Source organism: Pongo pygmaeus, chromosome 9, assembly GCF_028885625.2.
Source record: "Pongo pygmaeus isolate AG05252 chromosome 9, NHGRI_mPonPyg2-v2.0_pri, whole genome shotgun sequence".
Classification (NCBI taxonomy): Eukaryota; Metazoa; Chordata; class Mammalia; order Primates; family Hominidae; genus Pongo; species Pongo pygmaeus.
In genome coordinates, this window is record NC_072382.2 from 1,854,393 (window position 1) to 1,880,520 (window position 26,128).

Here is a 26,128-nt window from a genome sequence, read left to right on the forward strand (position 1 = left end):
TCCCCGCACTTTGGGAGGCTGAGTGGGGAGCCTCGAGCTCAGGAGTTCAGGACCAGCCTGGGCAACAAAGTGAGACCCCTGTCTCTACAAAACAATATGAAAATTAACCGGGTGTGGTGGTGTATGTCTGTGGTCCCAGCTAGGGAGGCAGAGCTAGGCTGAGGCAGGAGGACTGCTTGAGCCCAGGAGGCAGAGGTTGCAGTTAGCCCAGATCACGCCTCTGCACTCCATCCTGGGCAACAGAGCGAGACTCCATCTCAAAAAATAAAAGCTTTGAGAATTTAAAGGAAGAAAAAAAGAAGAAGGCCAGGCCGATGACTCATGCCTGTAATCTCAGGATTTTGGAAGACCAAGGTGGGCGGATCACTTGAGGTCGGGAGTTCGAGACCAGCCTGGCCAACATGGTGAAACTCCATCTCTACTAAAAATACCAAAATTAGCCGGGCGTGGTGGTGGGCTTCTGTTGTCCCAGCTACTCAGGAGGCTGAGGCAGGAGAATTGCTTGAGCCCAAGAGGCGCAGGTTGCAGTGAGCCGAGATCACACCAATGCACTCCAGCCTGGGCGACACAGTGACGACGATCACTTGAGGCCAGGAGTTTGAGATCAGCCTGGGCAACATAGCAAAACCCCATCTCTACAAATTTAAAAAATAAAAATAAAAAATAAAGTAAAAACTAAAAGCAAACAAAATAAATAGCCAAGCTCTCTGACCCAAGGCCTTTCATGCCGACCGACGCCCGTCTTCTCTGACCTGGCCCGTGTCTCTCTGCCCCAGCTGGAGAACTTCTTCCACCCTCAGCTGGCCCTGAACCCTGGGCTCCCCCAGTACTGCCTCCCCCCCGCCCGGACTGTCCGCTTTGCTAGGGGCAGCTGTCTGGTCACTGCCCTCTCCTGGCATCCCTCCGATCCAACCGGCCCCCTTGAAGGCTTCTCCGCCCCTTTCCTGTCTGTCTCTGTCCCCATTGAGAGCTTCTCACTCTCTTCATTCTCTTCACTCTCTTCACTCCCAGGCCAGATTCCCAAGCTCACCAGTGGCCACGACCAGTGGAAGGAAAGGGGCCGAGTGACCCCAGCTCGCGTGCAGGGAGAGGGCACAGCCCCCAGCTTTGCTCCCCACAGCAAACCCCTCCAGCACCTGCGTGTGCCCACAGAGTGATTTGCCAGGGAGGGGTGCTGTGGGATGTCCTGTACTGCGGGATGTCCTTTCCAGCCCATGGTGCCAGCACACAGCATCTCCTGCCCAGGCCTCTCCCTGCTCATTGGGGACTTCTACACGCACCTCCAGCCTGCTACACAGGTCCCAACCCCCGGCTTCTCCCCTCAAATCCAGGTCTGCACTGCCCAGACATCTGCCTTGTGGCCTCTGCACCTGGAGTGTCCCTGTGTCCTGCCCGCCTGGCACAGACCTCCTCCTGGCTGACCCCTCAGGGCTTCCCTGCTTGGCTCCATCCCCCAGAGTCTGATGCCCTCAGCTCGCTCCATCCCAGAATCCAAACTAACTCATCACCTGACGCGGCCGCTTGCTGGTCCCCATGCTGCTTGCCAGATCCCGCACCAGATTTGGAGACAGGACAACGGAGGGGCCGGGGTCTGCCCTCCATACACTTCCCTTAGAGTTTCAGGAGTGAGCGGCACTGAGGGAAGAAATGATTCTGCATCTGATTCTTGGGTAGACTCTTAGCTCTTCAGAGGAAGGCTCTGTTCCTGTTTAACCTCCCACCCAGCAGGGCCTACGTGGTTCTCAAACATGCATGCACTGCCCGAGTGCAGTGGTTCATGCTTGTACTCCCAGCACTGTGGGAGGCTGAGACAGGAGGATGGTTTGAGCCCAGGAGCTCAAGACCAGCCTGGGAAACATGGCAAGACCCCATCTGTACACACAAAAAAATTTTTTAATTAGCTGGGCGTGGTGGTATGTACCTGTGATCCCAGTTACTTGGGAGGCTGAGGCGGGAGGATCACTTGAGCTGAGGAGGTGGAGGCTGCAGTGAGCCCTGGTTGCACCACTGCACTTCAGTCTGGGCAACAGAGCAAGACCCTGTCTCACACACACACACACACACACACACACAAATGTCCGGACTGCCTGAGGAGTGTCTGGGCCCCCACGGCGGGGACACCTCCTTCCTTGCCCATGCCTGCCAGTCCAGGCTGAGTGGAGAGAAGGGCTGGAGGCAGGGGCTCGGCCAGGGAGGGAAGGAGTGAGAAGTGGGTGGGCCACATGGGCTGGGCAGCCTCCGGGATGCTCTTTGCTTTTGTTTTTTTGTTAAAAGGTTGAGTGATTTGCACATCAATGTGGAGGGTGTAGGGAGGGGAGGCTGGGGGGACCGGGAGGAAGGTGGATGGGCCCCAAGATGGCCCTAGCGTCTGCGGAGGAGGAGCTGAGTGAGAGAGCAAGAGTCTGCTTCCTCCATGATGGTGATGTGGGCAGGAGAGAGGGCTGGATGGCCACAGGAGGACACCTTGCACCCTGGCTTCCCTTTCCGCTGCGATTTGGGAGGTGAGGGCGCACATCCGCTGAGAAGGCCTCCCAGAGCCCTGTGAGCATCCTGGAGTGTGCCTATTCCTCGGCCTGGGTTCCTCGAGAACAGGCAGGGCTCCCCCATGCCTTGGCCTGCTTGTGGGACGTGTTGCTGGAGGGGCTGTCCTGCTGCCCCGCGGCTGCCGTGACGTTGAGCTCCCACATTCCGGAAGTCCGAGATCCTGGGGTGGACAGGGCTGGTTCTCCTGAGGCCTCTCCCACTGCTGGGGGTCCCGGTGCCCCTTGGTGCAACCGTCTTGTGGATGCCTCACCCTCATCTCCGCTGTCTTCTCATGGGAGGCTCCCCACCGTGGGTGTCCATGTCCCGTGTCCACATTTCCTCTTTTTTTTTTTTTTTTTTTTTTTTGAGACAGAGTCTCGCTCTGTCGCCCAGGCTGGAGTGCAGTGGCATGATCTCAGCTCACTGCAACCTCCGCCTCCTGGGTTCAAGCCATTCTCCTTCCTCAGCCTCCCGAGTAGCTGAGACTATAGGCACACGCCACCACGCCTGGCTAATTTTTTTTTTTTTTTTTTTTTTTTTTTGTATTTTTAGTAGAGGTGGGGTTTCACCGTGTTAGCCAGGATGGTCTTGATCTCCTGAGCTCGTGATCTGCCCGCCTCGGCCTCCCAAAATGCTGGCATTGCAGGCGTGAGCCACCGTGCCTGGCCCACATTTCCTCTTTTTGTAAGGAAACCAGTCACACTGGATGAGCGATCACCCTCCTCCACCATGACCTCATCCAGCTAATGACACCTGCAGCAACTCCGCTTCCAAACACGGTCACGCTCTGAGGGGCTGGGCTAGTGGTAGGGTTAGAACTTCACCATATGAATGTGGGGGGGCATGATTCAGCCCCAACAGGGTTGGGTAGGCAGAGGGGAGGAGGGCACACTCTCCCAGCCCTTGGGGCAGGCTGATCGTCACCCCAGCCTTCAGCTCCAGGGCTTGTGGTCCTCCCCCTCTGCCTGAGCAGCTTCGTAGACCTGGGGCTGAGTGTGGTTTTGTGCTCTGTGTCTCCCTCTTGAAATTCTTAGGGTTTTTTTGTTTTTGTTTTGTTTTGTTTGAGATGGAGTCTAACTCTGTCGCCCAGGCTGAAGTGTAGTGGCACGATCTTGGCTCACCGCAAACTCCGCCTCCCAAGTTCAAGTGATTCTCCTATCTCAGCTTCCCGAGTAGCTGGGCTTACAGCCGCCCACCACCACGCCTGGCTAATTTTTGTATTTTTAGTAGAGATGGGGTTTCACCATGTTGGCCAGGCTGGTGTCAAACTCCTGACCTCAAGTGATCCACCTGCCTCGGGCTCCCAAAGTGCTGGGATTACAGGTGTGAGCCACCGCACCCGGCCAAAATTCTTAGTTTTTGAACCACAGGGTTCTGCATTCTCATTTTGCTCTAGCTCCAAAAGGGAGGCAGCCGGTCCAGCCTTCGGGCAGTAGAGGGCAGAAGGGTGTGGACCCCAGCCTCCACCTGCCTGTCCTCTTCCTGGCAAGGTTCCTGAAGCTCCCAGCGACGACGTTGGGGCTGCCCTTCTGCAGGCCAGGGGAAGGACCTCAAGGGCAGGAGGACACAGGCATTGCACCTGCCAATGCGGTGCCTGGACGGGTGGGTGAGCGGAATGGCTGCAACCTGGAGGCGAGACCCTACCACCACAAGGGGAGCCGTTTCAGGATGGCCTCAGGATGGAGGCTGCATGGTGAGAACCTCAGGGCTCTGCCATGTGCCACTCTGCAAGGGGGACTTGGGGGCCCTTAGGGACCCCCAGGGAGGAGGCGTGGGGAAGACACAGGCATGGCCTATTCATCTCCATGGCGCTGGGCCTGATCTGGTGTTAGCCCTGCCCATCATCTGGGCCATGGATCCCTCTGGTGCCTCCACTCGTGGGGCTCTGAAAGCATCTGCTGGTCTTTGTGGTATGTTTGGTGGGTGGGGGCTCACTGCATCCCAAGGAGGCGGCCTCCGGTTCGGCCCTACCCTGATGGGTCAACACTCTGGGCCCAGGGCCCTCCCAACCCCCGGCCCCTCTCCAGCCCCTCTTTGCCTAGGGACCCCCTGCAAGTCCTTGCTGGTTGGATTTCTCAGGCCCAGCCGCTGGCCAGGGCTCCCTTCTCCCCTTCTCCTGTGCTGAGGTTTCCAGCAGGCAAGCCTTCGCCACCTCTGTGGCTGCCCTACTCTGGCCCAGCTTAAGTCCTCCCCTGCCTCAGCTTTTGGGGTCTGGCTCCCACAGTCATGTATCCCTCCTCCTGACCCTGGAGCCACTGCGTGGTCACTCCCAGAAGCTGAGGACAGTGAGGGCTGGAAACAGCCTCCATCCCTCTCCTCGGGCCGGCCTATGCCTCTCAGGAGGGTCCCTGAGGCACCGCCTTTAGAGCCTGGGGACACGAACCACTCGGTGGTCAACTCCAGCACCCAGAGCACGGAGAGCAAGGGGCAGCGGGGGGACGAGGCAGCTGCCAGACAGCTCGGCATCAGCAAGGGAGCCCAAGACAGAACAAGGCACCTGACGGGTAGAACGCAGGGGCATCCCGGGCACAACCCCCAAAGCCACCTGGGACCCACAGCCATTTGATGTGCTCAAGGCTATGACCCCAGGCTTTGAGAAAAGGCTCCACCAAGTTCCATGAGCACCTGTAGGAGAGCCGGCCTCTGGGTAGATTTCACCCAAAGAAGCTAAAATGCTCACGTGGTGCTTATGGGATCACAGACATGTTTGTCCCTGATGCTGCAGGAGAACCGGCCACTCACAGGTGGACCTGACGGCCAGAGCTACTGGTGGGGACCAGGGGCAACATGGGCCCCCCTCCCCGAGCCATGAGGAACTGCCTGAGGCCATCTTGGCCCTCGCACCCCGTCTCTGTCACCCCAGGCCCCTGTAACTTGCTTAACGCTTCCTGAGGGGTGGTTTGGGTTTTTTTTTTCTTCCTCTCCTCTTGTAGCAACAGATTAAAAAACAACACCCTGACCCAAGCCGAGATAGGTTCCAAACCTCAACCTGCAGCCGGAAGGGGGAAGTGAAACTCGGCTGGGGGTGGGGGCTCAGAAGCCGCCCCAGAAAGCACTGAAAGCCACAGCACGTACACCCACTCCAGGGATCTGCCAGCACCCTGTGGGGCCCAGACTACAGGCCGATGGCAGAGGCTTCGAGTGACCCGGGTGCCGAAGAGAGGGAAGAGTTGCTGGGGTAAGGGTCTGCGGCGACGCCCGGCGCCCCGTGCCGTGTCCACGGGTGCATAGTCCTTGAGCTGCATAGAGGGTGGAGAACTGGGGTGCCTGATGGGGAATCTGGGGCCCCCAATGGGAGAACTTGGATGTTTGATGGGGAAACTGGGGACCCACAGACAGGTGGCAGGAAGTCTTGCCGGGACCCCCCTCTCACAACAAGGGTGGAGGTCTCTTCCGCCCGCCTCTGTGCCCTGGACTCACTCGGGGAGGCGCGTGGGATCCTAAGCCCATGGTGGATGTCTGAAGCGAGGAGACCCCAAGACGTGTCCTGGACTGCCAGGGAGGAGCTGGGAACTGTGGGCCCTGTTAGCTTGGGAAGAGGCAAGGTGGGGGCTGGGGAGCAGCTGCTCTGGGATGGGTGGAACTGGCCCGGGCCCGGCCACCTGCCCACAGGACTATCTGAGAGGGGCTATCCTGACTTGAGGGTCTGGAGGCCGCCAGGTTTGGGGCCCAGCAGGCCTCAGGGCAGGGCACCCAAAGCTGCCCTTGACCTGCGGTAAAGGACGAGGCCCAGGATTCTGGCAGGTGCCTGTGCTGGGTGCCGGGCACCGTGTGTTGGTTGGGGTGGGGACATGAGGGGGCATGGCAGAGGTTGTGTGTGGGACTGCCAGAACTGGGCGGAAAAACCCCGCTGCCAAAGGCCTCCTAGTGGGCAGCTGTACTCTGTGGTACCAATGGGCATCCAGCCCTATGCTGGGGTGGGTGGAGAGGGCTAGGGGCCTTGTAACTGGGCTCCCTGGCAGAGGGGAGCTGCCGGCCAGCAGGCATCCAGGCATCACAGCTGAGCCTCGCCAGGGGAACCCGAGTTGACCCCGGTGCAGGTCCCAGAACAGACGGGAGGGCTCAGGGCGTGGGGTGCAGGGACAGGTAGGGCTTTGAGGGGCAGAGGGGTGATGTGCTAATGGTCAGGAGATGGGGATCCGGTGCTGGGAATAGAGGCCGGCCTAGGAGCCGGCCAGCGGGGGCTGTGGCCTGGTGTGCAGAAGGGAAGGCGCTGGGGCCCAGTTGCAGAAAGGGTGTGATGCCCGCAGCCACACAGGATGGACCTGAGAGGAGGCCCAAGGTGATGCTCACAACACCCCAAACTGCAGCCAGGGCTGCTACCAAGCTCTGCCTTGGTGCTGACGGCAGAGGGTCCCTGTCTACCCCACCCAGGGCGGTGCAGGGACCACCTCCTGGCCTTCATGCAAAGCTCCTGTGCTGTGTTGGTGGCTGCAGTCACTGTCCTGGGTCTGTGTCCTTGGCGACCGTCACATTGCTGTGGGCCTGGTGTGTGTGAGGGGCCATTGAAGGGACCCCGAGTGCCTTTAGTGGAGTGGAGGCTAAGCAGAGGCCGGGGCTGGCTGAGGGCTGGGTCAGGATGTCCGTGCCTGTCCCCACGGAGAGGTGGGAGGTTACCCTGCCCAGGCCGTGTGCAGGCAGACAGGCTGCTGGGTGCATGACAGCTGTGTCCTGGCTCCAAAACGGGCCCTCCTGTCAGCACCACCCCCAGCCCTGGACTAGGTGCTGCTCCTGGTCACCTCATGCCCATAGAAGGGCAGGACATGAGCCTCTGGGCTGGGGCACCCCCGCCTTCCTCCTTGGACTCATCCTTGGCCACCCCCTCCCAGCTGTCTCAAATGCCTTGGATCCCCGGGGCCGGGAGCTGGGGCGGGTGTTGGGGCGGGCATGGCCAAGGCACAGATGATCCTGGGGCATCTTGGTGCAGATCCTGGGAGGCCAGGGCTGCACCTGTGCCGGGGCTGTCAGGCGCTCCAGCTGGAGAGCAGTGATTCTCCTGGGATCTGCAAAGCCTGGACCCCCTCTTTGGACATCCCCTGCCCCCCGAATTGCATGGGGTGTGCAGCCAAGCCTGACCTTTCAGAAACTGAGAGCCCCAGTGGGGTAGGCTTCTCATTTCACAAGGTGACTAAGGGAACTGGGGAGTTTCCTGTCTAGGATGGGACAGAAGTCCCCTGCACCCAGGCAGGGATGTGTGGCCTGGGAAGCCCCCACACGGGAGTCCCCAGGAAGGCCCAGGCTGGGCGGGCTCAGCTGGGGCTGGAGCAGAGTGGATGAGACAGCCCCCATGCATCTCACAGAGTGCCAGGGACGCCAGCCTGTGACAGTCTCAGGACATGCCCCCGACACGAGGCCCAGGGCAGGCCAAGCCCCTCCAGCCGGACAAGTGGGTCCAGCCCCTCAGACTGTCCCATGATGTGGCCCCTCCCCTCAGACTGCCCAGGACGGGGCCAGATTCCTCAGAACCACCCCTCCATGATGTGGTCTCTCAGATGCCCCTGGGACAGGACTGTCCTCTCCCACCAGGCCTCAGGCCAAAGAAGGTCCCCTGACCCTGGGCGGGGTCCAGGCTCCGCTTCTGCTGCCAGCCAGGCTGGACTGTGGTTCCTCCACTCGGGGGCACTCCTGTCTCGCCCCGCTGTCCAGCCAACAGTCACTAGCTTGTCCTTGTCCCTTGGGGGCAAGACGAGGATTTCACAGAGCTCCCTTGTGGCTCCGGGGGGACTCCCTGGTGACACTGGGGGACGCCTGCCCTCTATAGCCCCCAAGAGCAAGGCTCTCCCCACACTGAGGAACTACCTGGCCTTGGAGGCCTTGAGGCGATGAGGACGGGGCGTCCCGGTCCACAGCTGGGGAGGGTCAGGATGCCTTCTCAGACCTTGTGTTCGACATATCCAAATGTTGGAGCCCAGCTCTGCAGGGGTGTACCCTCCCTGGGGTCACACTGCATTTTTGGCTGCAGTGCCTGTCCTTGGCCCACCCGTCCTGGGGTGCCCACCCGCCCTGGGGTGCCCGCCCCATGCCCACACCTAGAAGGCAAGTCTGCCTGCCCCCACCCCATCCCACAGACACCCTGGCGGCCCTCTCAGTCTGCCCCTGTGTAGCCCAGGCCCCCATCAGGATGACCCTGCCCCCAGTCTATTCCCCATGCGCGACCAGGCCGTGTCTCCCACGGAAAGAACCATTCACCAGCTACAGGCAAAGTCCATGCCCCTGGGTGGCCACGCCGGGCCCTCCTGGCCTGGTTGAACTCACTTCCCATCCCACCGGCTTTCCCAGCTCTTCCCAGTTTTGGAAGGTGTCAGAGCTCTGGCACGTGCCCCTCCTAGCATCACCCAACCGCCCTGCCCCTCTGCGGACCTTCAAAGGCTTGCCCAGCCCTCGGTGGGAGGCCACTGCCCAGGGCTCTGGCAGCACCTGCCATGGACAGGGCCAGTTCTGGAGCCCCGCCTGGCCCATCGGAGCCTCCCTCGCTTCTCTGTGTGCTGAGCTGAGTTGGGAAGGGCAGGGATGACCTGAGGGGCTGATCTGGCAGGGCCCCTTCTGGCCATCTGTCCCTGGAGACCCTCAGAGCTCCAGATTCTGAAGGAAGAAGGGGCTGGAGGCCCCTGGCAGCCCCCTGGAAGTCTTCATCTGAGCAGCAGGAGCCCATGGGATGGAACCCCCCAGGCAGCCAGGCCCTTGGGCAGCCCTCCTGCCCATCTGCTCTCTGAGCCAGGGCCAGGTACCACCTGGAGGATGTGCAATGCTCCAAGCTGGGGCTGGTGGCCCTGAGGGCCCCCAGAGGTGCCCACAGCTGCTCAGGAAAGAGGGCAGAGCTGGGGACAGTTGGGGAAGCCACCTCAGCCCCAACCCTGGCCCCACAGGGGCTGCTGAGGGAGGTTAGGATTGAGGGCTAAGCCCTGGGGCTCTCTCCCTACACCTTCCTGTGGTCAAGACCTGATGTCTGGACTCGGGATCCCTGGGGAGGTCCCCTTCCTCCTGCCCTGGGTATGGAGTCTCAGGCATCTGGAAGTTTCCCAGGGAAGCAGAAGGATGTCTTCTTCCTCTTGGGCTGGCAGGCGCTGCTGTCCGCTGACACCCAGCTGGGCTGGTCGCACAAACGGGAGCATCACAGGCCCCACCCCTGCTGATTCTGGAAGCCAGAATCCTTCCTTCCTGCGCCCCCTTCCTGGGTCCCTGGTGTCTCCTAAAACAATCCTGGAGCCACACAAGGGCAGTGCCAGGAGGGTCTGGGGTCCAGCTGGGACAGGCCCTGGCCGGTGGCACCCTGGGGTGGCAGGATGGTGGGCCTCCCCTCCACTACCCTACAGGCCAGCCTGCCTCCGCCTCAGTTCCCTGAGAACGTGCCAGATGGATGAGTGAGCCCTAGAGAAGACGAGGGTGTTGGCAGCGGAAAGGGCCCAGTTGTCTCCCGCTCTGAGTCCTCAGGCTGGTGAGGGGTGGGGGTGTGAGCTCTGCCTTGCTGTCTCAGCCCCTGAGATCCCACTGCTGGGGCAGCGGGAGGGGGACACGCTGCAAGGCCCCAGGGCTGGCCTTGCCTCGGCTGCTATAGGCCCTCGGAGTGCTTTCTGGTTGAGTAGGCCGTACCCCTCTGAAGCCTCAGTTTCCCCGTCTGCACACTCAGAATGTAGCCACTCAGACCAAGCGCTCACTCCATGACAGTCTTTGCCAAGCTATTTATTTATGTATTTGAGACACAGTCTCGCTCTGTTGCCCAGACTGGAGTGCAGTCACACAATCTCGGCTCACTGGAACCTCCACCTCCCAGGTTCAAGAGATTCTCCCACCTCAGCCTCCTGAGTAGCTGGGATTACAGGCACCTGCCACTGCCCCTGGCTAATTTTTGTATTTTTAGTAGAGAAGAGGGTTTCACCATGTTGGACAGGCTGGTCTTGAACTCCTGACCTCAGGTGATCCACCCGCCCCAGCCTCCCAAAGTCCTGGGATTACAAGCATGAACCAAAGCGCCCCGCCTTTGCTGAGCTTTTTAAACCAAGGCTCTTGTTTCATCCCCCAGAGCTGAGAGGCAGGTCCCTGGAGCCTCCCATTTCACAGATGCAAATGGAGGCCCACAGGGGCCAAGTGCATTGTCCAAGGGCTGTTCCCTGCCTGGGGAGGGGCCAGAGTCCTTGCCCCTGTGGAGTTCAGGTGCTGAGGGCCCACAAGACCTGCGGGCACCAGCAGGGAGCTGGGCTGGACTGCCCTTCCCGGGGGCTCTCTGACCCCACACCACACACCAGCCACTCTGGACTCAAAGGCTCCCGAGAGCACCAGAGCACTGCTCATGGCCCAAGCTCAGCAAGCACCTAAAGGGACCGTCCCGAAAAGCAGAACTGGGACCGGGCACTGCAGAACCAGCAAAGGGACCGTCCCGAAAAGCAGAACTGGGACCGGGCACTGCAGGACCAGCAAGGTCCTCCACTTCCCTCCAGCCCAGCCCCGCCCAAATCCCAGCCCTCAGCATCTTTTTGCGGGCCACTAAGGACCTTCTGGGAGATGGCAGCCCAGGACCACAAGGCAATCGGAGAGGGCTTTCCATATGCGCCGAGGCAGACAGAACCAGGCCCTGGCTGTGGACGAGGCTGTATTGATACTTAGAAGAGAGGGAAGTGAGCGGGCTGGAGGGGCTCGGCCAGGGGGCAGCCCTGCAGGGCCCCTTCCCCAGGGTTAGACTCTCTACAGCCGGCCCAGCCCCCATCCCCTCCCCAACATCTAGGGACCTGGAAAGAGGTTGGAGGGGCTGCATGGGGGTGGGGTTGATAGGAGATTAGGGGATTGAGAAAGCCAGGCCTTCTAGCCGTGTCCCACCCAGCACAGCCCCGCCAGTGCCGGACACAGGCAGACAAGGGAGGAGGGAGATGCTGAGCAGGGGTGGAGGGAGGAAAGCCCCTGGCCCTTTCTTGGGGCCAGGCAAGTCCTATCCTAACTCCATCTGCTAACTGCCTCCAAGCTGCTTGTGGGTTGTCGGGGAAGGGAGTTTGTGGCAGGGAGGGCCTCTGAGTCCCCTGTATCCCCCGGCAGGAGGAGGCAGGCACATGGGCCCCTGACCTCAGAGCTTGGAGCAGGGCCGCTCTGTGCGGGGCATTTGTAGGTCACAGCATGAAGGGTTCCAGCATACCTCCTGGGTTCCCAGTTTCCCTGGGAGCAGGGGTGCAGACGCAGGGGCCTCTATACACACCACACGCTTGGGGAGAGTGGCTGAGGTGTCCAGGATACCCTGTCCACTGGGGAAGGGGGTGGCTTCTATGCCCAGTACCCTTCCCAGAGTCCCCAATCTCCAGCTGCCCATGGGCTGCAGATGAGGATTCAAGGTTGTGCAGGGGTCACTCTCCTGCTCCATCCCTGGCAGGTGGGACCTCACCTACTGCTCTTTTCTGCTCCAGAGAAGAGCACATCCCCCTCATCTCAAAAGTGCCTGTGCTCCTCCTTCCTGGGTGGAACCTACACTTTTGACAGTTTGGTTTCTGAGGCAAGGCTGCCTCCTCCTCCTGTCCCGGGTACCTCCCCTCAGAAAAGCAATGAGACTTGGGATGGAAGGATCTAGCCAATTCATTCCAGATGAATCTAGAAATAATCCTTTAGCCTTTCTCCTAGACCCAGTCCCAACCAAAATCTGAGCTTCATCACCACCACCCAGCACCCACCATTCACCACCCAGCCCCCAGCACCCAGCACCCATGACCCACCACCCTGGCCCCTGCCCATGGCTCTGGCCCATTCTCCTGCTGTCGGCAGTGCTTGCTTGAACAGAGGGCCACACTGAACAGATGCATGCTCCAAGCATTTGGAGGCTGCCTCCTCTTTAAATCAGAGATATTTATCCACCAGGGATCACTCGGGAGCCACTGAGGCCACCACCCTGTCCTCCCCTGTCCCCACGGGCTCTCTCAGTGCTCAAAGCACCTTTCACTGGGATGCTGCTCTGTGAACATACATTCGCAGGTATGTGTCAGGGATGATGAGAATGTGTCAATAAGAAGACAGATCCCTACCCCTGTAGCCCCTGCTTAGGCTCTATCGAGGTGCTCAGCCTCCTGGGCCATGGTGGTCTGCTTTATTCTTGGGCCATGAGCTTATGAACCATGTCTTAGTTGCATAAGAGGAAAAATAAAGATTAGAAAAGAATCAATTATGGAGAACAGTATGAATGAATGGAAAGATGAATGAAGAATGATAGGAAGTAGGAACAAATGGATGGATGGATGGATAATTGAATGATGGATGGATGGATAATTGAATGATGGATGGATGGATGGGTGGATGGATGGAGGGATGAGTGGATGGATAGGTGCATGGATAGATGGACAGGTGGGTGAATGGATGGGCAGATGGATGGGGTGGATGGATGAATGGGTAGATGGACTCATGTATAAATAGAGTATAACTCATGCATAAATAGAAAGAATTATTTAGTAACTGATGAATGGATGAACAATTGAGCAGATGAACAAAAAATAGATGGATGGACAGAAGAACATATGTATGTATATATGGATGTTTGGATGAAAGAACGAATGGATGGGTGGATAGATAAATGCAGATGTGATATTTAGAATATTTAACAAAGCATGTGGTACAAATATTAATCTACCGGAATCAGTGCTGATTATATATATTCCTATATTCAACTGTGTTGTATCTGTGTATATTGGCTGATCATCAGCCCAACAGCTAAATGAGCAAATGTACCAAAACAAAAGATGAGTGGATTTATGGATGAATGGATGATGGATGAATGGGTGTATAAATGGGTGAATGAATGTATTGATGGAAGGACACATGAGATGGAATTATGTATGGGTGGATGAGTGGATGGCTGGAATATGGACATATAAAAGATTGGAAAGATTAATAGAAGGATGTCAGGAGAGGTAGACATATGGATGGATATGGATAATAGATGAATAGATGGATATGTGGGTGGATATAACAAGAGATGAGTAGAAAGATAAATGGATAGATAATGAATCAATAGACAATTGAATCCGTGCTGAGTGAACTATTAGAAAGACAGATGTGTGAGTAGACACTACTAAATCAGGAATTTTGCACCCTCTTCCTGGAACACTTCCTCCTATTTCTCTCATCTCTTTTCAAATAAGAAAAGAATTACTTCTTTCCATGAGGCTTTCATATATAAAAACCCAAGGAAAGAATTACTTATTTCCATGAGGGTATCATACATAAAATATCAATCCCCTCCAGAACTCCATATGCCTTTACCCTGATTTATATTTTCTGTCATATTTTCCATCATCTGACCTTTATTTATTTATGTGTTTGTTCCCACACTTGAAACATGATCATTGTAAGAGCAGGGACTTTGTTAATGCTGAATACCCAGCACCTTCAAAGTGTCTGAATTCAGTACAGATTTATTGAATAAATATATGGAAGGATGGAGAGACAGATGGATAGACAGATGGATGAATGGATGGATGGATGGATGAATGGATGGATGGATGGATGAGTGGATGGATGGATGGGTGGATGGATAGATGGATGGATGAATAGATGGATGGATAGATGGATAATGGACAGATAAATAGATGAATGGTTGGATGGATGGATGGATGGATAGATGGATGGATGAATAGATGGATGGATAGATGGATAATGGACAGATAAATAGATGAATGGTTGGATGGATGGATGAGTGGATGGGTAAATGGATGGATGGATAGGTGAATAGATGGATAAGTGAATGGATGCATGGATGGATAGATGGGTGGATGGGTGGATGAGTGGGTGGATGGATGGAAGAATGGATGGATGGATGGATTGGTGGATGAGTGGATGGATGGATGGGTGGATGGATAGATGGATGGATGAATAGATAGATGGGTGAATGGATGGGTGGATGGATGGGTGAATGAATGGATGGATGGATGGATAGATGGATGGATGGATGGATTGATTGATGAGTGGATGGATGGATGGGTGGATGGCTAGATGGATGGATGAATAGATGGATGGGTGGATGGATGGATGGGTGAATGGATGGATGAGTGGATGGATGGATGAATGGATGGACGGATGGATGGATGAGTGGATAAATGGATGGATGAATAGATGGGTGGGTAGATGGGTAAAATGGATGGATGAACTGATGGATGGATGAGTGGGTGAATGGATGAGCGCACACATAACAGTGGAGTTGACATCAAATACTCTCCCATATTGTCCCTCACAGGACATGCCCTAGTTGTAAAACCATGACTCTTGGCCACTGCATGTAAATATCTGTTCTTGTCACTTCCCATCCATCAGCATTTCTGACAGATGATCATTCTCTAGTGACAGGAAAGTCCTGCCATTCCAAGGTAGCTCTTTTCCCTGTGGGAATATTCTTCCTTCTTTTGAACTAAAATATGCCTTGGCCACATTTCATTCCTGACTGTCTGTGGCTGGGACTCCCTCCAGAAGTCAAAACAGGAGGTAAGGAGGAAATAGGCAGGTTGAGGTGCAAATGAAGCACAAGCTCACTGCCCCCCACCCCAGGTAATCTCGCCTCCCCTGGGTGATCTCACCTCCCCTGGGTGACCTCACCTACCCTAGGTAATCTCGCCTCCCCTGAGTGATTTAGCTTTCCCTGGTGACCTCACCTCCCCTGGGTAACCTCACCTACCCTAGGTAATCTCGCCTCCCCTGGGTGATCTCACCTCCCCCGGGTAATCTTGCCTCCTCTGGGTGACCTCCCCTCCCCTGGGTGATCTCACTAAACGTTTGTCCAACCTGAGGTCCAGCCCTGGCTACCATCCCTCCTGCTTACTCCAGAACCCTGTGGTCTCTGCAGCCCTGGGATGCTGGGGATGTGGGGCCAACACCATGGTCTGTAGTGTACATTCCCTGCTTCCTCCTGGGTTGTGCCGGGGGAGGGGAGATGCTATGGGCTCCTCTCTCCAGGACTGGCCCTGAGACCCAGCCTGGTGTGTGCGTAGGGAGTGGGGACAGACTTCCTGACCCCCGCAGTCTCCATGGGGTAGCCCACCACCTGAGTCACCACAGCCCGGGCTATGGTCCCATGTAAAATTTTCCGACTGTCACCGCCACCCCCGGCGCGCTGCCCTCTGCGGTGATTCACCCGCTCGCCTGTCTGCTCCCAACCTCGCCCTTGCTTCCCTCAGTGTTCCCAAGGTACTGCGCAACCCCAACTCCCTGGCCTGGCCAGGGTCATGATAGCTGGGGAGGCAAGAGGTGGCTGTTCTCCGTGCATGTAGGGACAGAGGGTGGCATGGGCAGGTGAGTGCTCATGCACAGATGGTGGCCCAGGACTAATCCGGTGGCCAGCGGCCAGCAGATCTGGCTCTGGTTCTGGCTGTGCCAGGCCCTCGCTCTGTGGCCTTGGATGCCAGTGCTGCTGGCTGGATCTTGGTTTCTCCATCCGGGACATGGGTACAGTGGTGGTTCTGAGTGCCAGCGAGCTGGGCAAGCTGCCGGATGTGAGACTGTCATCGCAGAGCTGACCCTCGGTGAGCCCTGAACATGTGTCCCATCCCACCCCTCGTCCGTCCGGCCACTAGCCCCGAGTGTCCTCCAGTGAGTCACAGCAGCCAAGCCCAACCAGAGGAACAGAGGGCTGGGCTGCTCCTCCCTGGGCCAGGGCCAGAGGACAGTGGCAAGGGGGGCCTGGCTGGCGAGGGCACCAGCCCGACTTTGTGCCCACTGGCCACCTCTTGGGACCATGCTGTGCCAATACCAAACCGAAGATGCTGCGTTGGTGGCGTCTCTGCCTCTTGGGTCATCTCTGCAGTCTGGCTGGGGGTTGGGGCCACCGGGAAAGGCAGCAGCCTCCCCATTTGGGGAACAGAGAGGGTTCTTGGGGTGCCAAGCCTTCTCTGGAGGTGACAACAAGAGCAGAGGCTGGGAATGAACAAAGGGAAAGTGGAGAACCAGGAGCGGGGGAGAGGGGAGGAGGGGAGAGGAAGGGAAGGGAGGGGAAGGGAGGGAGGAGGGAAGGAGGGAGGGAGACAGAGATAGGGACAGAGACACCAGAGGGAAAGGAGAGAGAAGAGAGGGGCTGAGTGCGAGAGGGGGAAGGAGGGGACGGGACAAAGAGGAACCAGCGAAGGGTCCAGGCCTGCAGTGATGGTGAGGGAGGTGGCAGGTTGACGGGGGACTGGACAAGAACGGCCGATGAAGGAGAAGAACAGAGGAGGGCCCGGGCAGGGCCTGGCAGAGGGCATGAGGCACTCCAAGGTGGGAGGCAGCGATGGGCAAAATAGGCCCGGCCCCTGTGCCTGGGGCAGGGGCACCACAGAGGGCCAGGGGAGACCGAGAGGCGGGCAGCGGCTGCTAAGGTGGCCTGAGGGCAGAGGCAGAGGGAGGAAGGGAAAGAGGAAGGGAGGGAGGGAAGGAGGCAGCCATGCTGCCCATAGCGCGCCACAGAGATCTGGCTGAGCCCCACGCTGCTGGGCTGGGAGAGTTTTCGCTCTGACATTTTTACTCTTCTCGGAAGGAGGAGGAGGTAGAGGTGGAAGAGATGGAGGCGGGAGGAGAAGGGGCCTGGGGGAAACAAAAGAGAAGCAGCTGCTGAGAGTCCTGAAGTAGGAGAGGGGAAAGGGAGACCCACAGTCAGGGAGACCCGCAGGGATGGGGACACAGGGACCAGGCTGCCCGCAGGGAGCCGGCCTGCAGACCCTCGTGCCAGGAGCTGAAGGGAGGGACCAGGCTGCCCACAGACCCCTGTGCCAGGTGCCAGAGGGAGGGACCAGGCTGCCCAAGGGAGCCAGCCCGCAGACTCCCATGCCAGGGGCCAGAGGGGCCAAGACAGACGGGCAGAGGGTCACAGGGACAAGGAGAACACCAGACAAAGAGAAGGGACAGGGGAGGGGTGACAGCCAGCGAGGGACCGAGGGCCAGGGCAGAGCGCCAAGGAAGTGCAGGAGTGAGAGGCGCCGGGAGAGGCAGGAAAGCCAAGGAGAGCCCGGCATAAGGGGGCAGGGGTGCGAGAGGAGGGCAGCAGAGAGGAGGGCCAGCAGGACAGGAGCCTTTGACGATGCTGCTGTATCCCCGGGGCTGGGGTCAGGCCAGGTCGCTGCCTGAGCAGAGGCTGCAGCCTGGGCAGTCCCGAGCTACTGAGGAGGAACTCTAGCAGACAGGGCCTGGATACCTCTTGAGGTAGGTCCCTCCTGCCCCGGCTGGGCATGGAGGGCAGGGCAGGGTGCCCATGCTGGGCTGCCACATGCACCGGGCCACTGGGCCTCCCCCCAAGCTTCGGTGGGCTCCGCTGCCCCAAGCGTGGGCAGGGAGAGGGTGCCAGGCTGGCTGCGTGTACATGTGTGAGTGCAGAGGCTGCTTGAGGCCTCTTCCTCCTGGTTCCTGGCAGCTGCCCATGCATTCTCCTCCCCCATCCCACCTGCACCGCCGGCTTCACTGTCGCCCGCTCACACCGTCCCACCTGCACCGCCGGCTGCACTGTCACCTGCTCACATCTCTCCCCTAGCCCTGGGGTCTGCTCGACTCTGAGCCCCGAGGATGAAGGGCCCATCCTCTGCGTGGCTTCTGGGGCCTCCCGTGGGGTCCTTCGGATCCTGGGCACCCTCCCGTCACCCTCACTTCACAGATCATGAAACTGAACTTTGGGCTGAGCTTACCGGCCCTGGCTGCAGCCACCAACTCTGAGTAGGAGGCTCCTCACGGCCAGGGAGGGTGCCTGGGCCTTGTCCACCTGCAGGCGTTGGGCCAGTGTGGTGCCCTCTCCCAGCCTGTTTCCTCCTCTGTAAAGTAGTGGTGTGGCCCTTCGTGGCGTCAGGTGTGAGAGCAGAGTTTGGAGGGCCCAAGGCTCCTTGGGACCCAGCCTGGGCAGTCTCAGAGATATCCCTCTGCACCGTCAGCCACTCTGAGCCGCCTGTGGTGCCCTTTCTCCTCCTCAACCCTTCCAGGCTTTTAAGCCAAGTTGAAACACCACCTCCTGCTTGAAGGCTGCCTTGCTTCTTCCTAACCTGGAGGGCTGTCCTGCTCTGACTCCCTTTGATGGCATGGAGCATGTTGGCTGGACCTCGAGCTCCTGGGAGACAGGGCTGGCATCGGTCAGCTTGCCACTGCCCACCCAGGCCAGGCACTCAGTGCTGAGACTCTGAGAGGGCAGAGAGCCAGGGATGCCCATGGGGGTGAGCTAAGCGGGGTCTGAGGGGTTGAGGGCAGCCCGGCTCACCCCTCCTCCCCAGCTCCCACTTGTTGGGTCCGTGCAGATGCAGAGAGATGGCTCTGATCTGGTCCCCACCTGGCAGGGTCTCCGGCTGCCACCCAAGTTCAGGACCAGCACCAGGATCTGCAGTGGGCCCCTGGCTGGGCACACCTCATCCCAGCCTCCCCCTACCCCTGGCCCTCCATGAGCCTCCTCCTCCTGGGCTTCCAGGCTCTGCTGGTCAGACCTCCCTCCCTGCCCAACGGGAATGTGTTTTCCCAGGGGACGCTGCTGTCCACCAGGAGCTCTGTGGCCTGGGATTTGAGGAGTGCCTGGAGTCAATCCCCCAGGCTCACCAGTGCTACTTAACAAATAGGCCCAAGAGAAGGAAGTGCAGCCCCCGAAGGAGAAGCAGAGCCCCTGCCTGGCTATGCGGGGGCTCATCCCCTTGTCACCAGGGGCTCGGCCATGAGCATACGTCCAGCGGGCCCAGCACCAACTGCAGCCCCAGGTAAGCAAGCCACACTCAGGAGGCACTGAAGCCGTGTGGGCCCAGGCTCGGAGCCAGTCCCTGTGGACCTGGGGAGGAGACAGTGGGAAGGGGACCTCACTTGCGGTGGTCAGCCAGTGGGTTGGTGGCATAAGGACCCGTCCCTTTGAACTCCCTCGGAACTTGCCCTGACGGGGGCCGGGCAGAGGGCAGCAAGAGTCCCTTGTCCAGCTAAGGGGAGAAACCAAGGTGAGCTACATGAAGCAAGGCTGACGCGTGTGCACTAACACACAGCCCCTCCAGGACACAGACCCAGAGGTCACTGCACCCCACCCACCCGCCACACCCACACACGCACATGCACACACACACGCACACACACATGCACACACACACTACCACCCGGGACAGTGCTGCACTCACCACCACTGCCATGATCACTTCTCTGCAGACTCCAACAGCTTGGACTTCCCCAGTCCCAGCCCTCCAGGCCAGGCAGACTGCCCCCTACCCACTCCCTGTTGGATAAAGGAGTGAGCCAGGCTCAGAGAAGCTGTGGGTGAAGAGACTTCAGGGCCACTCAGCAGGGCATGATGAGCCCGGGTCCCCGGGTCCCTCCTCCACCCGCATCACCCCATCCCTTTCCCGGGGACCCCCTGGGTGTCCTGCCATGTCAGGTGCAGGGCTGGGAAAGGCATTGCAGGCAGGGTGCTGTGTCCTCAGTGATGAGCCCTGAAGGGCCATGCTAGGTGCCAGCAGCTGCCAGGGAGTAAATTCAATGCAGTTTACATTCATTAAAAATGGCGCTCTGGGCCAGTGGGAAAACGTGTCCCCACTGCTCCGTCGTCCCCCGCCCCTGCCCCAGCGATTCTCCTTGTCTACATCCAGTGTGAGCCCAGGGGCTCTGCATGTAGCCCCATAACACCATTTTCTCCAGGTCTGGCTGTACCCAGCCCCTGCCAGAATGTGGCTTCTGGCTGGCAGGGTCAGGCCCTGGGCTGACCTCCCCCCAATGCCTCCCTGCTAAGTCTGCCCTTCCAGGCACCTGGGAGTCTGCCCTGTGCCTCCTGCCTGCCCCTGGGCAACTCGGGGCTCTCCCAGGGCCAGCTCGGGCAAGGCAAGTGTTAGGGATGGTCAGGGGACCTCAAGAGGACTTCAGCACACTCAACTCCAGACGTCACCCGGACTCAGCCACCGGCCTGATCCTGCCACCTGTGGGGTCCTGGCTTTGTGAGAGGGCACCAGGCCGGCTGAGAGTGCCTTGTAGCCTGGCCCAGAGTGAAGAGGGGGGCTGGGGATCAGCCTGGCAGACGTCCTCATCAAGCACTGAGGTCCCTGGAGCCCCGTGCTCACCCTTAGCCACGGCTCTTTGGGCGGTGTGAGTCCCTCCATTCCCTCCATCTCGGGCACATGTTTGCCCACAGATGTACAGATGTGGCAGCCACACCGTGCTTGGCTCTCCCCAGGGCTCTAAGGCCCCTCAGGCAGAGACCCACCCTGAGCAGACTGGCCCAGGGACCTCTGGGGCTACTGATGTGGCCAGTGGGGCAGGAATGGGCTGGCAGCCTGCTGGGCTGGCCCTGAGGGGGCTGGGGGAAGCCAGGCCTCCAACCGCAGTGTCCAAAAGGGTGTGGCTGCCTTGGGCCCATCCAGGCCTGAGATCCTGAGGGTGGGGTAGCCCCCGCCCTGGCAGGGCTGGAAGTCGGTCTTCGGACAGAGCCCATCCTGCCCAGAAGCCCAGGCGAGCCAGCAGCAGGGGTGCAGGGACCGAGTGGCCCAGCCCCCTGGGCAGGGTGTCAGGGCCAGAGCCCAGAGGACTGCGGTTCAGGCTTCAGTCCCAGCCGGCGAACCAGAGCTGGGCAGAGCGGCCAGCAAGCGGCAGCTAGGGTGCCCTGGGCACTCGACCCCCAGATGCCCCTGCCGGAGCCGTAAAGGGGAGGCACCCTGAGGCCAGAGGGAGCATGGCCCCGGGGACTGAGCATCCGGCTCAGAGCGGCTCGGCAGAGGTTGGTGGACTGGGGTTGACCACAGAGGTCTCTGGAGGGCAGGCAGGAGCCGCTGCAAGTGGGAGCTTGTGGGAGAGAAGCCCTTGGGTGACCCCTGGATGGGGTGTGGATCATTAGGGAGAAGGGTGAGGGGCTCTGGCCCCTGCCCCAGGCTCCAAGTGGGCTGAGACCTGGGAGGCATGAGCATGGCCGTGAGGGTCGGCTGCTGCCCGTGACGGGTTGGGGAGGTATTGGTGCGAGCCGAGGTGGTGCTTGTGGAGGTGAGATTGAGGGCCCGGCCTGGCCAGGGATGCTGGGAGGGGGGCAACCCTGTGCCTGGAGCTGTAAGTGTCTCTCGACAAGAACAAACCCTACCTGGGGAGAAGTGACAGAGAAAAGAAAGAAAGAAAGCGAAGGCACGAGAAAGAAATGAGAGAAAGGGAGGGAAAAATGCTGAGAGGGAGGGAGAGCAGGGGTTGCCTTGAAGGAGGAGGGAGAGGGGAGCAGAAGCGGGTGCAGAGTGGCGGCAGGATCGCAAGGGCAGAGGGAGGGGCTGAGGGGCGAATGGAAGCTGTGTGAGGGTCCCGGGCACTGCCCCTTGCCGCAGACCCCAGGTGTGGGAGGAGGGGTCTCTCCCACATGGGCCGCACCTAGCAGGTGCCCGGGGGCAGAAGGCTGCGGAGCCGCTGTCTCACACAGCTTCTTGGTGCCCCAAAGACGGATGGTAAGAGGAAGATCAAAGAAACGAGAAATGGACACTGGAGGAACGCAGTGAGGCCAGGCGAGGGCTGGCGAGCTTGCCAAGGAGAGTACGGGCAAGGAAAATGGGGCGCCCCACAGAGGAGGGGGCCTGGGGGAGGGCTGGTTTTCCCTGGGACTGAGGAATGAATTTCTGCGCCCAGACTGGGACCCCCTGGGTCAGGACCCTCCACTCACATTCAGGGGCAGCACCTCTTCTGGCCTCTGTCCCTGACTGGTCTTCCCCACACCCGGTTCTTCGGGGTTGAAGGGTTGGAGCCCCAGCCACGTCATCAGCTCCCTGGGACCCCTGCGTGAGATGTGAGATGTGCACCTCCGAGCCTCCGTTTGTGCATCTGTAATGGGGGTGATAGAACTGCGCCCCTGGCAACCATTGCGAGGACGGAGGTGCTGGCTGCACTGGTGCTCACTGTGCCCCTTTAAAAGGGGATGTCTGGACCTCAGGTGCAGAGGACCAAGGCAGGTCCACTTGACCTCAGCCACGAGGACATCCCAAGGCCATGTGAGTCTCCCACGGCTCACTGAAGCTGGCCTTCATACCCCATTTTGCAAACAGGAAAGCTGAGGCTCAAGGAGGCGCCAAAGCTTACCCCCATCCTGGGGTTGGCAGGGGGTGTCCGCAGCACCAGGGGACATACACCAGGGAGTCTCCTGGGAAAGTAGAGCCGGCCCAGGGGCAGACTCTTTTTTGCTCTGCGATGTCTCCCCTGCACCCCCAGAGATGATGAGTCTGGGAGGGGCTGGTCAGCCATGAAAGCTTCGGGGAGGAGCCGGTGGCCAGGCCGGGCACCCCAGAGCGCCACAGGCAGACATGGTGTGGGGGCGTCAGGAAGAGGGCCTGGCGGCTGGGTGCTGCGGTAGGAAGATTCCGGTGCTGTGGGAGTGGAACAGGTGGTTGAATGCCAGGCTGGCTTGGCCCTTCTCTCTGGGTGCCGGCTGTGGCTCCCACCCAGGTGGGCACCACATCTGAATAATGTATGAAGCCTCTGCTTGCGTGGAGGATGGGAGCGCTTCGGGCAGCATCTGTGGGCAGAGCCTTCAGGGATGTGAGGTACATCTGGGCACGGCTAGCTGGGAAGGAAAGAGGATGGCAGAGCCTCGAGCCGTTGCCAGGGACTGGTCGCGTGTCCCGGAACGTGCCAAAAGCCTGCCTCGTGAGCACGGCAAGAGCACTGCCAGGGCAGTCCCAGCTGGCCCAGGCGCCGCAGCGCTCCCGAGGGCCGTCGAGCAAAGGCGGGAGGTGCAGCCGGGCTGTCGGTGGACCTGTAGGTGTCAGGGCTCCTTGGTCCCCTCCTGCGGGAAGCAGGCACCGAGTGGGGTGGCATGTAGATGCATGCGAGGGTGAGAGCTGCGGCAGAGGACGCTGATGCATGCGAGGGTGAGAGCTGCGGCGGAGGACGCTGATGCATGCGAGGGTGAGAGCTGCGGAAGAGGACGCTGATGCATGCGAGGGTGAGAGCTGCGGCGGAGGACGCTGATGCATGCGAGGGTGAGAGCTGCGGCGGAGGACGCTGATGCATGCGAGGGTGAGAGCTGCGGCGGAGGACGCTGATGCATGCGAGGGTGAGAGCTGCGGCGGAGGACGCTGATCGCAGAGTGCAGGCTAGGGCCCCAGAAAGGTCCCGCAGGTCGCCTCGCTCGTGGCACGGGCCCGGCAGCGTTGTGGTCAGTGACACGGAGGAGGACAGAAAGCCTATATGCACAGCACGCAGAACAGGAGGAGGGGGGAAGAAAGAGCAGACACGGAGCAGGCAGAGCCGCAGCCACGCAGCTGGGATGCAGCAGGCAGGGCCACCCACGAGCAGGGCAGGGCCCTAACCTCCGACCCAGGCTGGTCGCGGCAGATGGGGGCAGAGATGTGAAACAGCTGCAGAGCGGGACGAGGGTGCTGCCGGCACAGGGCTGGCCACGGAGCACATCAAAAGAGGTAGGGCACCCAGCGCAAGGGAGGTGATGGGCTGGTCAGCGGGAGATCAAGCCGGTTCTGGACCCTGATCTGAGGACGGTCCCTGACCCAGCCTCTGAGGACCAATGGGAAGCCAGGGGTAGAGGGGTTGGGGGAAACCAGGCTCCATTTTCCAGTCTCAGCAGGGGTCCAAGGCTTGCGGCTCTGCGGAGGCCACACCATGAGGTTTCCAGGGTCATAGATGCCCTTTGGTCAGCGCTGTCTGCCGCTGCATGGGCACCCCTTCTGTTGGGTGTCTGGGTAGACTTCGGGGTCTGTCCGGCTGGCGTGGGCACCTTTGGGAGGGATTGTGTGTGGCAGGCAGGCCTGGGCTGCAGTCACCCTGGCACACGGTGGTAGAGTTGCGGTGTGTCCGGCTGGCATGGGCACCTTTGGGACGGGGTGTGTGTGGCGGGCAGGCCTGGGCTGCAGTCACCCCGGAACGCGCTGGTGGAGTTGGGGTCTGTCCGGCTGGCGGGGGCACCTTTGGGACAGGGTGTGTGTGGCGGGCAGGCCTGGGCTGCAGTCACCCCAGCACGCGCTGGTAGAGTTGGGGTGTGTCCGGCTGGCGTGGACACCTTTGGGATGGGGTGTGTGTGGCGGGCAGGCCTGGGCTGCAGTCACCCCGGTGTGCGGTGGTAGAGTTGGGGTCTGTCTGTCTGGCATGGGCACCTTTGTGGGCACCTTTGGGACACAGTGTGTGTGGCGGGCAGGCCTGGGCTGCAGTCACCCCAGCCCGCGCTGGTAGAGTTGGGGTCTGCCTGGCTGGCGTGGGCACCTTTGGGAGGGGGTGTGTGTGGCGGGCAGGCCTGGGCTGCAGTCACCCCAGGCCGCACTGGTAGAGTTGGGGTCTCTCCGGCTGGCGTGGGCACCTTTGGGAGGGGGTGTGTGTGGCAGGCAGGCCTGGGCTGCAGTCACCCCGGCCCGCACTCAGTCTAGTCCTGGCATCACCACTCTGGGGCGAAGTTGAAGCAGGACCTCAGGGCCCTCATGCAGCACTGGGTGGGTCATGAAGCTCAGGGGGCTTCAGCAACAGAGGAGGTGACCCCATCCCATCCCAAGTTGGACAGCAGTCCCAGCGGTGGGGGGTGGGGGAATAGGGGGAAGCAGGTTTGGATTGGGTGGGTAAGGAACCCAGAGGAACAGACCCCTCCCTGCGTGCCTCTCCCCAGAGGTGGAGGCAGGGAGAGGTGGAGGCAGGGAGAGGTGGAGGCAGGGAGAGGTGGAGGCAGGGGGCAGAGACACGGACAAGCCTCAGGTCATCAGGAGTTGGGGACTGGCGTCTGGGATACGGGGAGGATGGGGAGAGGGGAGGGCTGTGCGGGTGGGGGGCAGCTCTGTCTCCCCTTGGCTGTGCCTCCCTGGGGACCGCTAGGCATACACACGGCCACTGAGCCCCTTCCTCCCTGCCAGGACCCTGCCCACTGCGGCAACCCCGAGGCTCAGAGCAGGCACAGGAGCCCCTCCTTTGAAAGACTTCCTGCCAGCTCCCCTCTGTGCTTCTTGATCCACATCATGGGTCAGCGCTGGTTTCTTGGCAACTGCTAAGATTTGTCAGGGCAGGGAGGAGATCTCACTCCTCTGTCTTTGGGTCCCTAGCACCTGACAAAATAAACTGCTGGCTAAGGAAAGATGGAGGGAGGGAGGGAGGGAGGAAGGAGGGGAGGAAAGGAGGGAAGGATAGAGGGAGGAGGGAAGAAGGAGGAGGGAGGAAGGGAAGGAGGGAAGGAGAAGGAGAAGAATGGAGGGAGGAGGGTGAAGGGAGGAACTGGACTGAGGCTATGGCTATGGAAGAATCATGCCCTGGGCCATCCCAGGCAGGCTGAGAAGAAAAAGCCGGAACCAAGTCTGGGCTAGCCTGGTGGTTGTGGGGCAGGAAGTAGCCATCAGGGTGCCAGCCAGAAGAGCAGGGAGCCCGGCAGAGGAGGGAGGCTGGGGACAGTGGGGGCAGTGTTGGGGTGAGGATCTGGTCTCCCGACACCCCTTCCCAGAGGCGAGACCTCAGGCCCAGGCTCCACTCCCCAGCTGTGAAATGGGTGAGAACGGAGGGTGGCTGAGGCTCGGGGTTGTTCAGGGCGGGGTGGGCTCTGGATCCAGCAGGCGCGGCACCCAGGCCAGGGCTCCAGGGGAGGCCAGGTGGGGCGAAGGCCAAGAAGGGGCCGGGGCTGGTCCGGAAGGGCTCATGGTGACCAGAGCACTTTGCCTGAGCCAGCTTGGGAGGGAGGTGGGCTGGATGAGCCAGGGAGGTGCCGGGAGGGGCCTTGGCAGAGGCGACCCCCTCCATCAGCCCCCAG

The 26,128-nt window shown here is 60.0% G+C and overlaps 1 protein-coding gene across 8 annotated transcripts in view; it reads left to right on the top strand.

Annotated features, from left to right (window-relative positions):
- The first annotated feature begins 5,550 nt into the window (after positions 1-5,550).
- The window catches only part of LSP1 (lymphocyte specific protein 1), a 37,909-nt gene continuing 17,331 nt past the window's right edge, over positions 5,551-26,128 (top strand). The window contains exon 1 of one of the 8 annotated variants that reach the window (XM_054439499.2): positions 5,551-5,701. In XM_054439499.2, the coding sequence (XP_054295474.1) occupies positions 5,649-5,701 (53 nt within the window). In that variant the 5' untranslated portion in view covers positions 5,551-5,648. Of the gene's footprint in view, positions 5,702-18,719; positions 19,167-20,875; positions 21,152-22,673; positions 22,941-23,098; positions 23,155-23,248; positions 23,268-23,335; positions 23,453-23,730; positions 23,817-26,128 lie in introns of those variants that run through there. The other 7 variants (XM_054439498.2, XM_054439504.2, XM_054439500.2 and 4 more) reach the window with 7 other exon arrangements.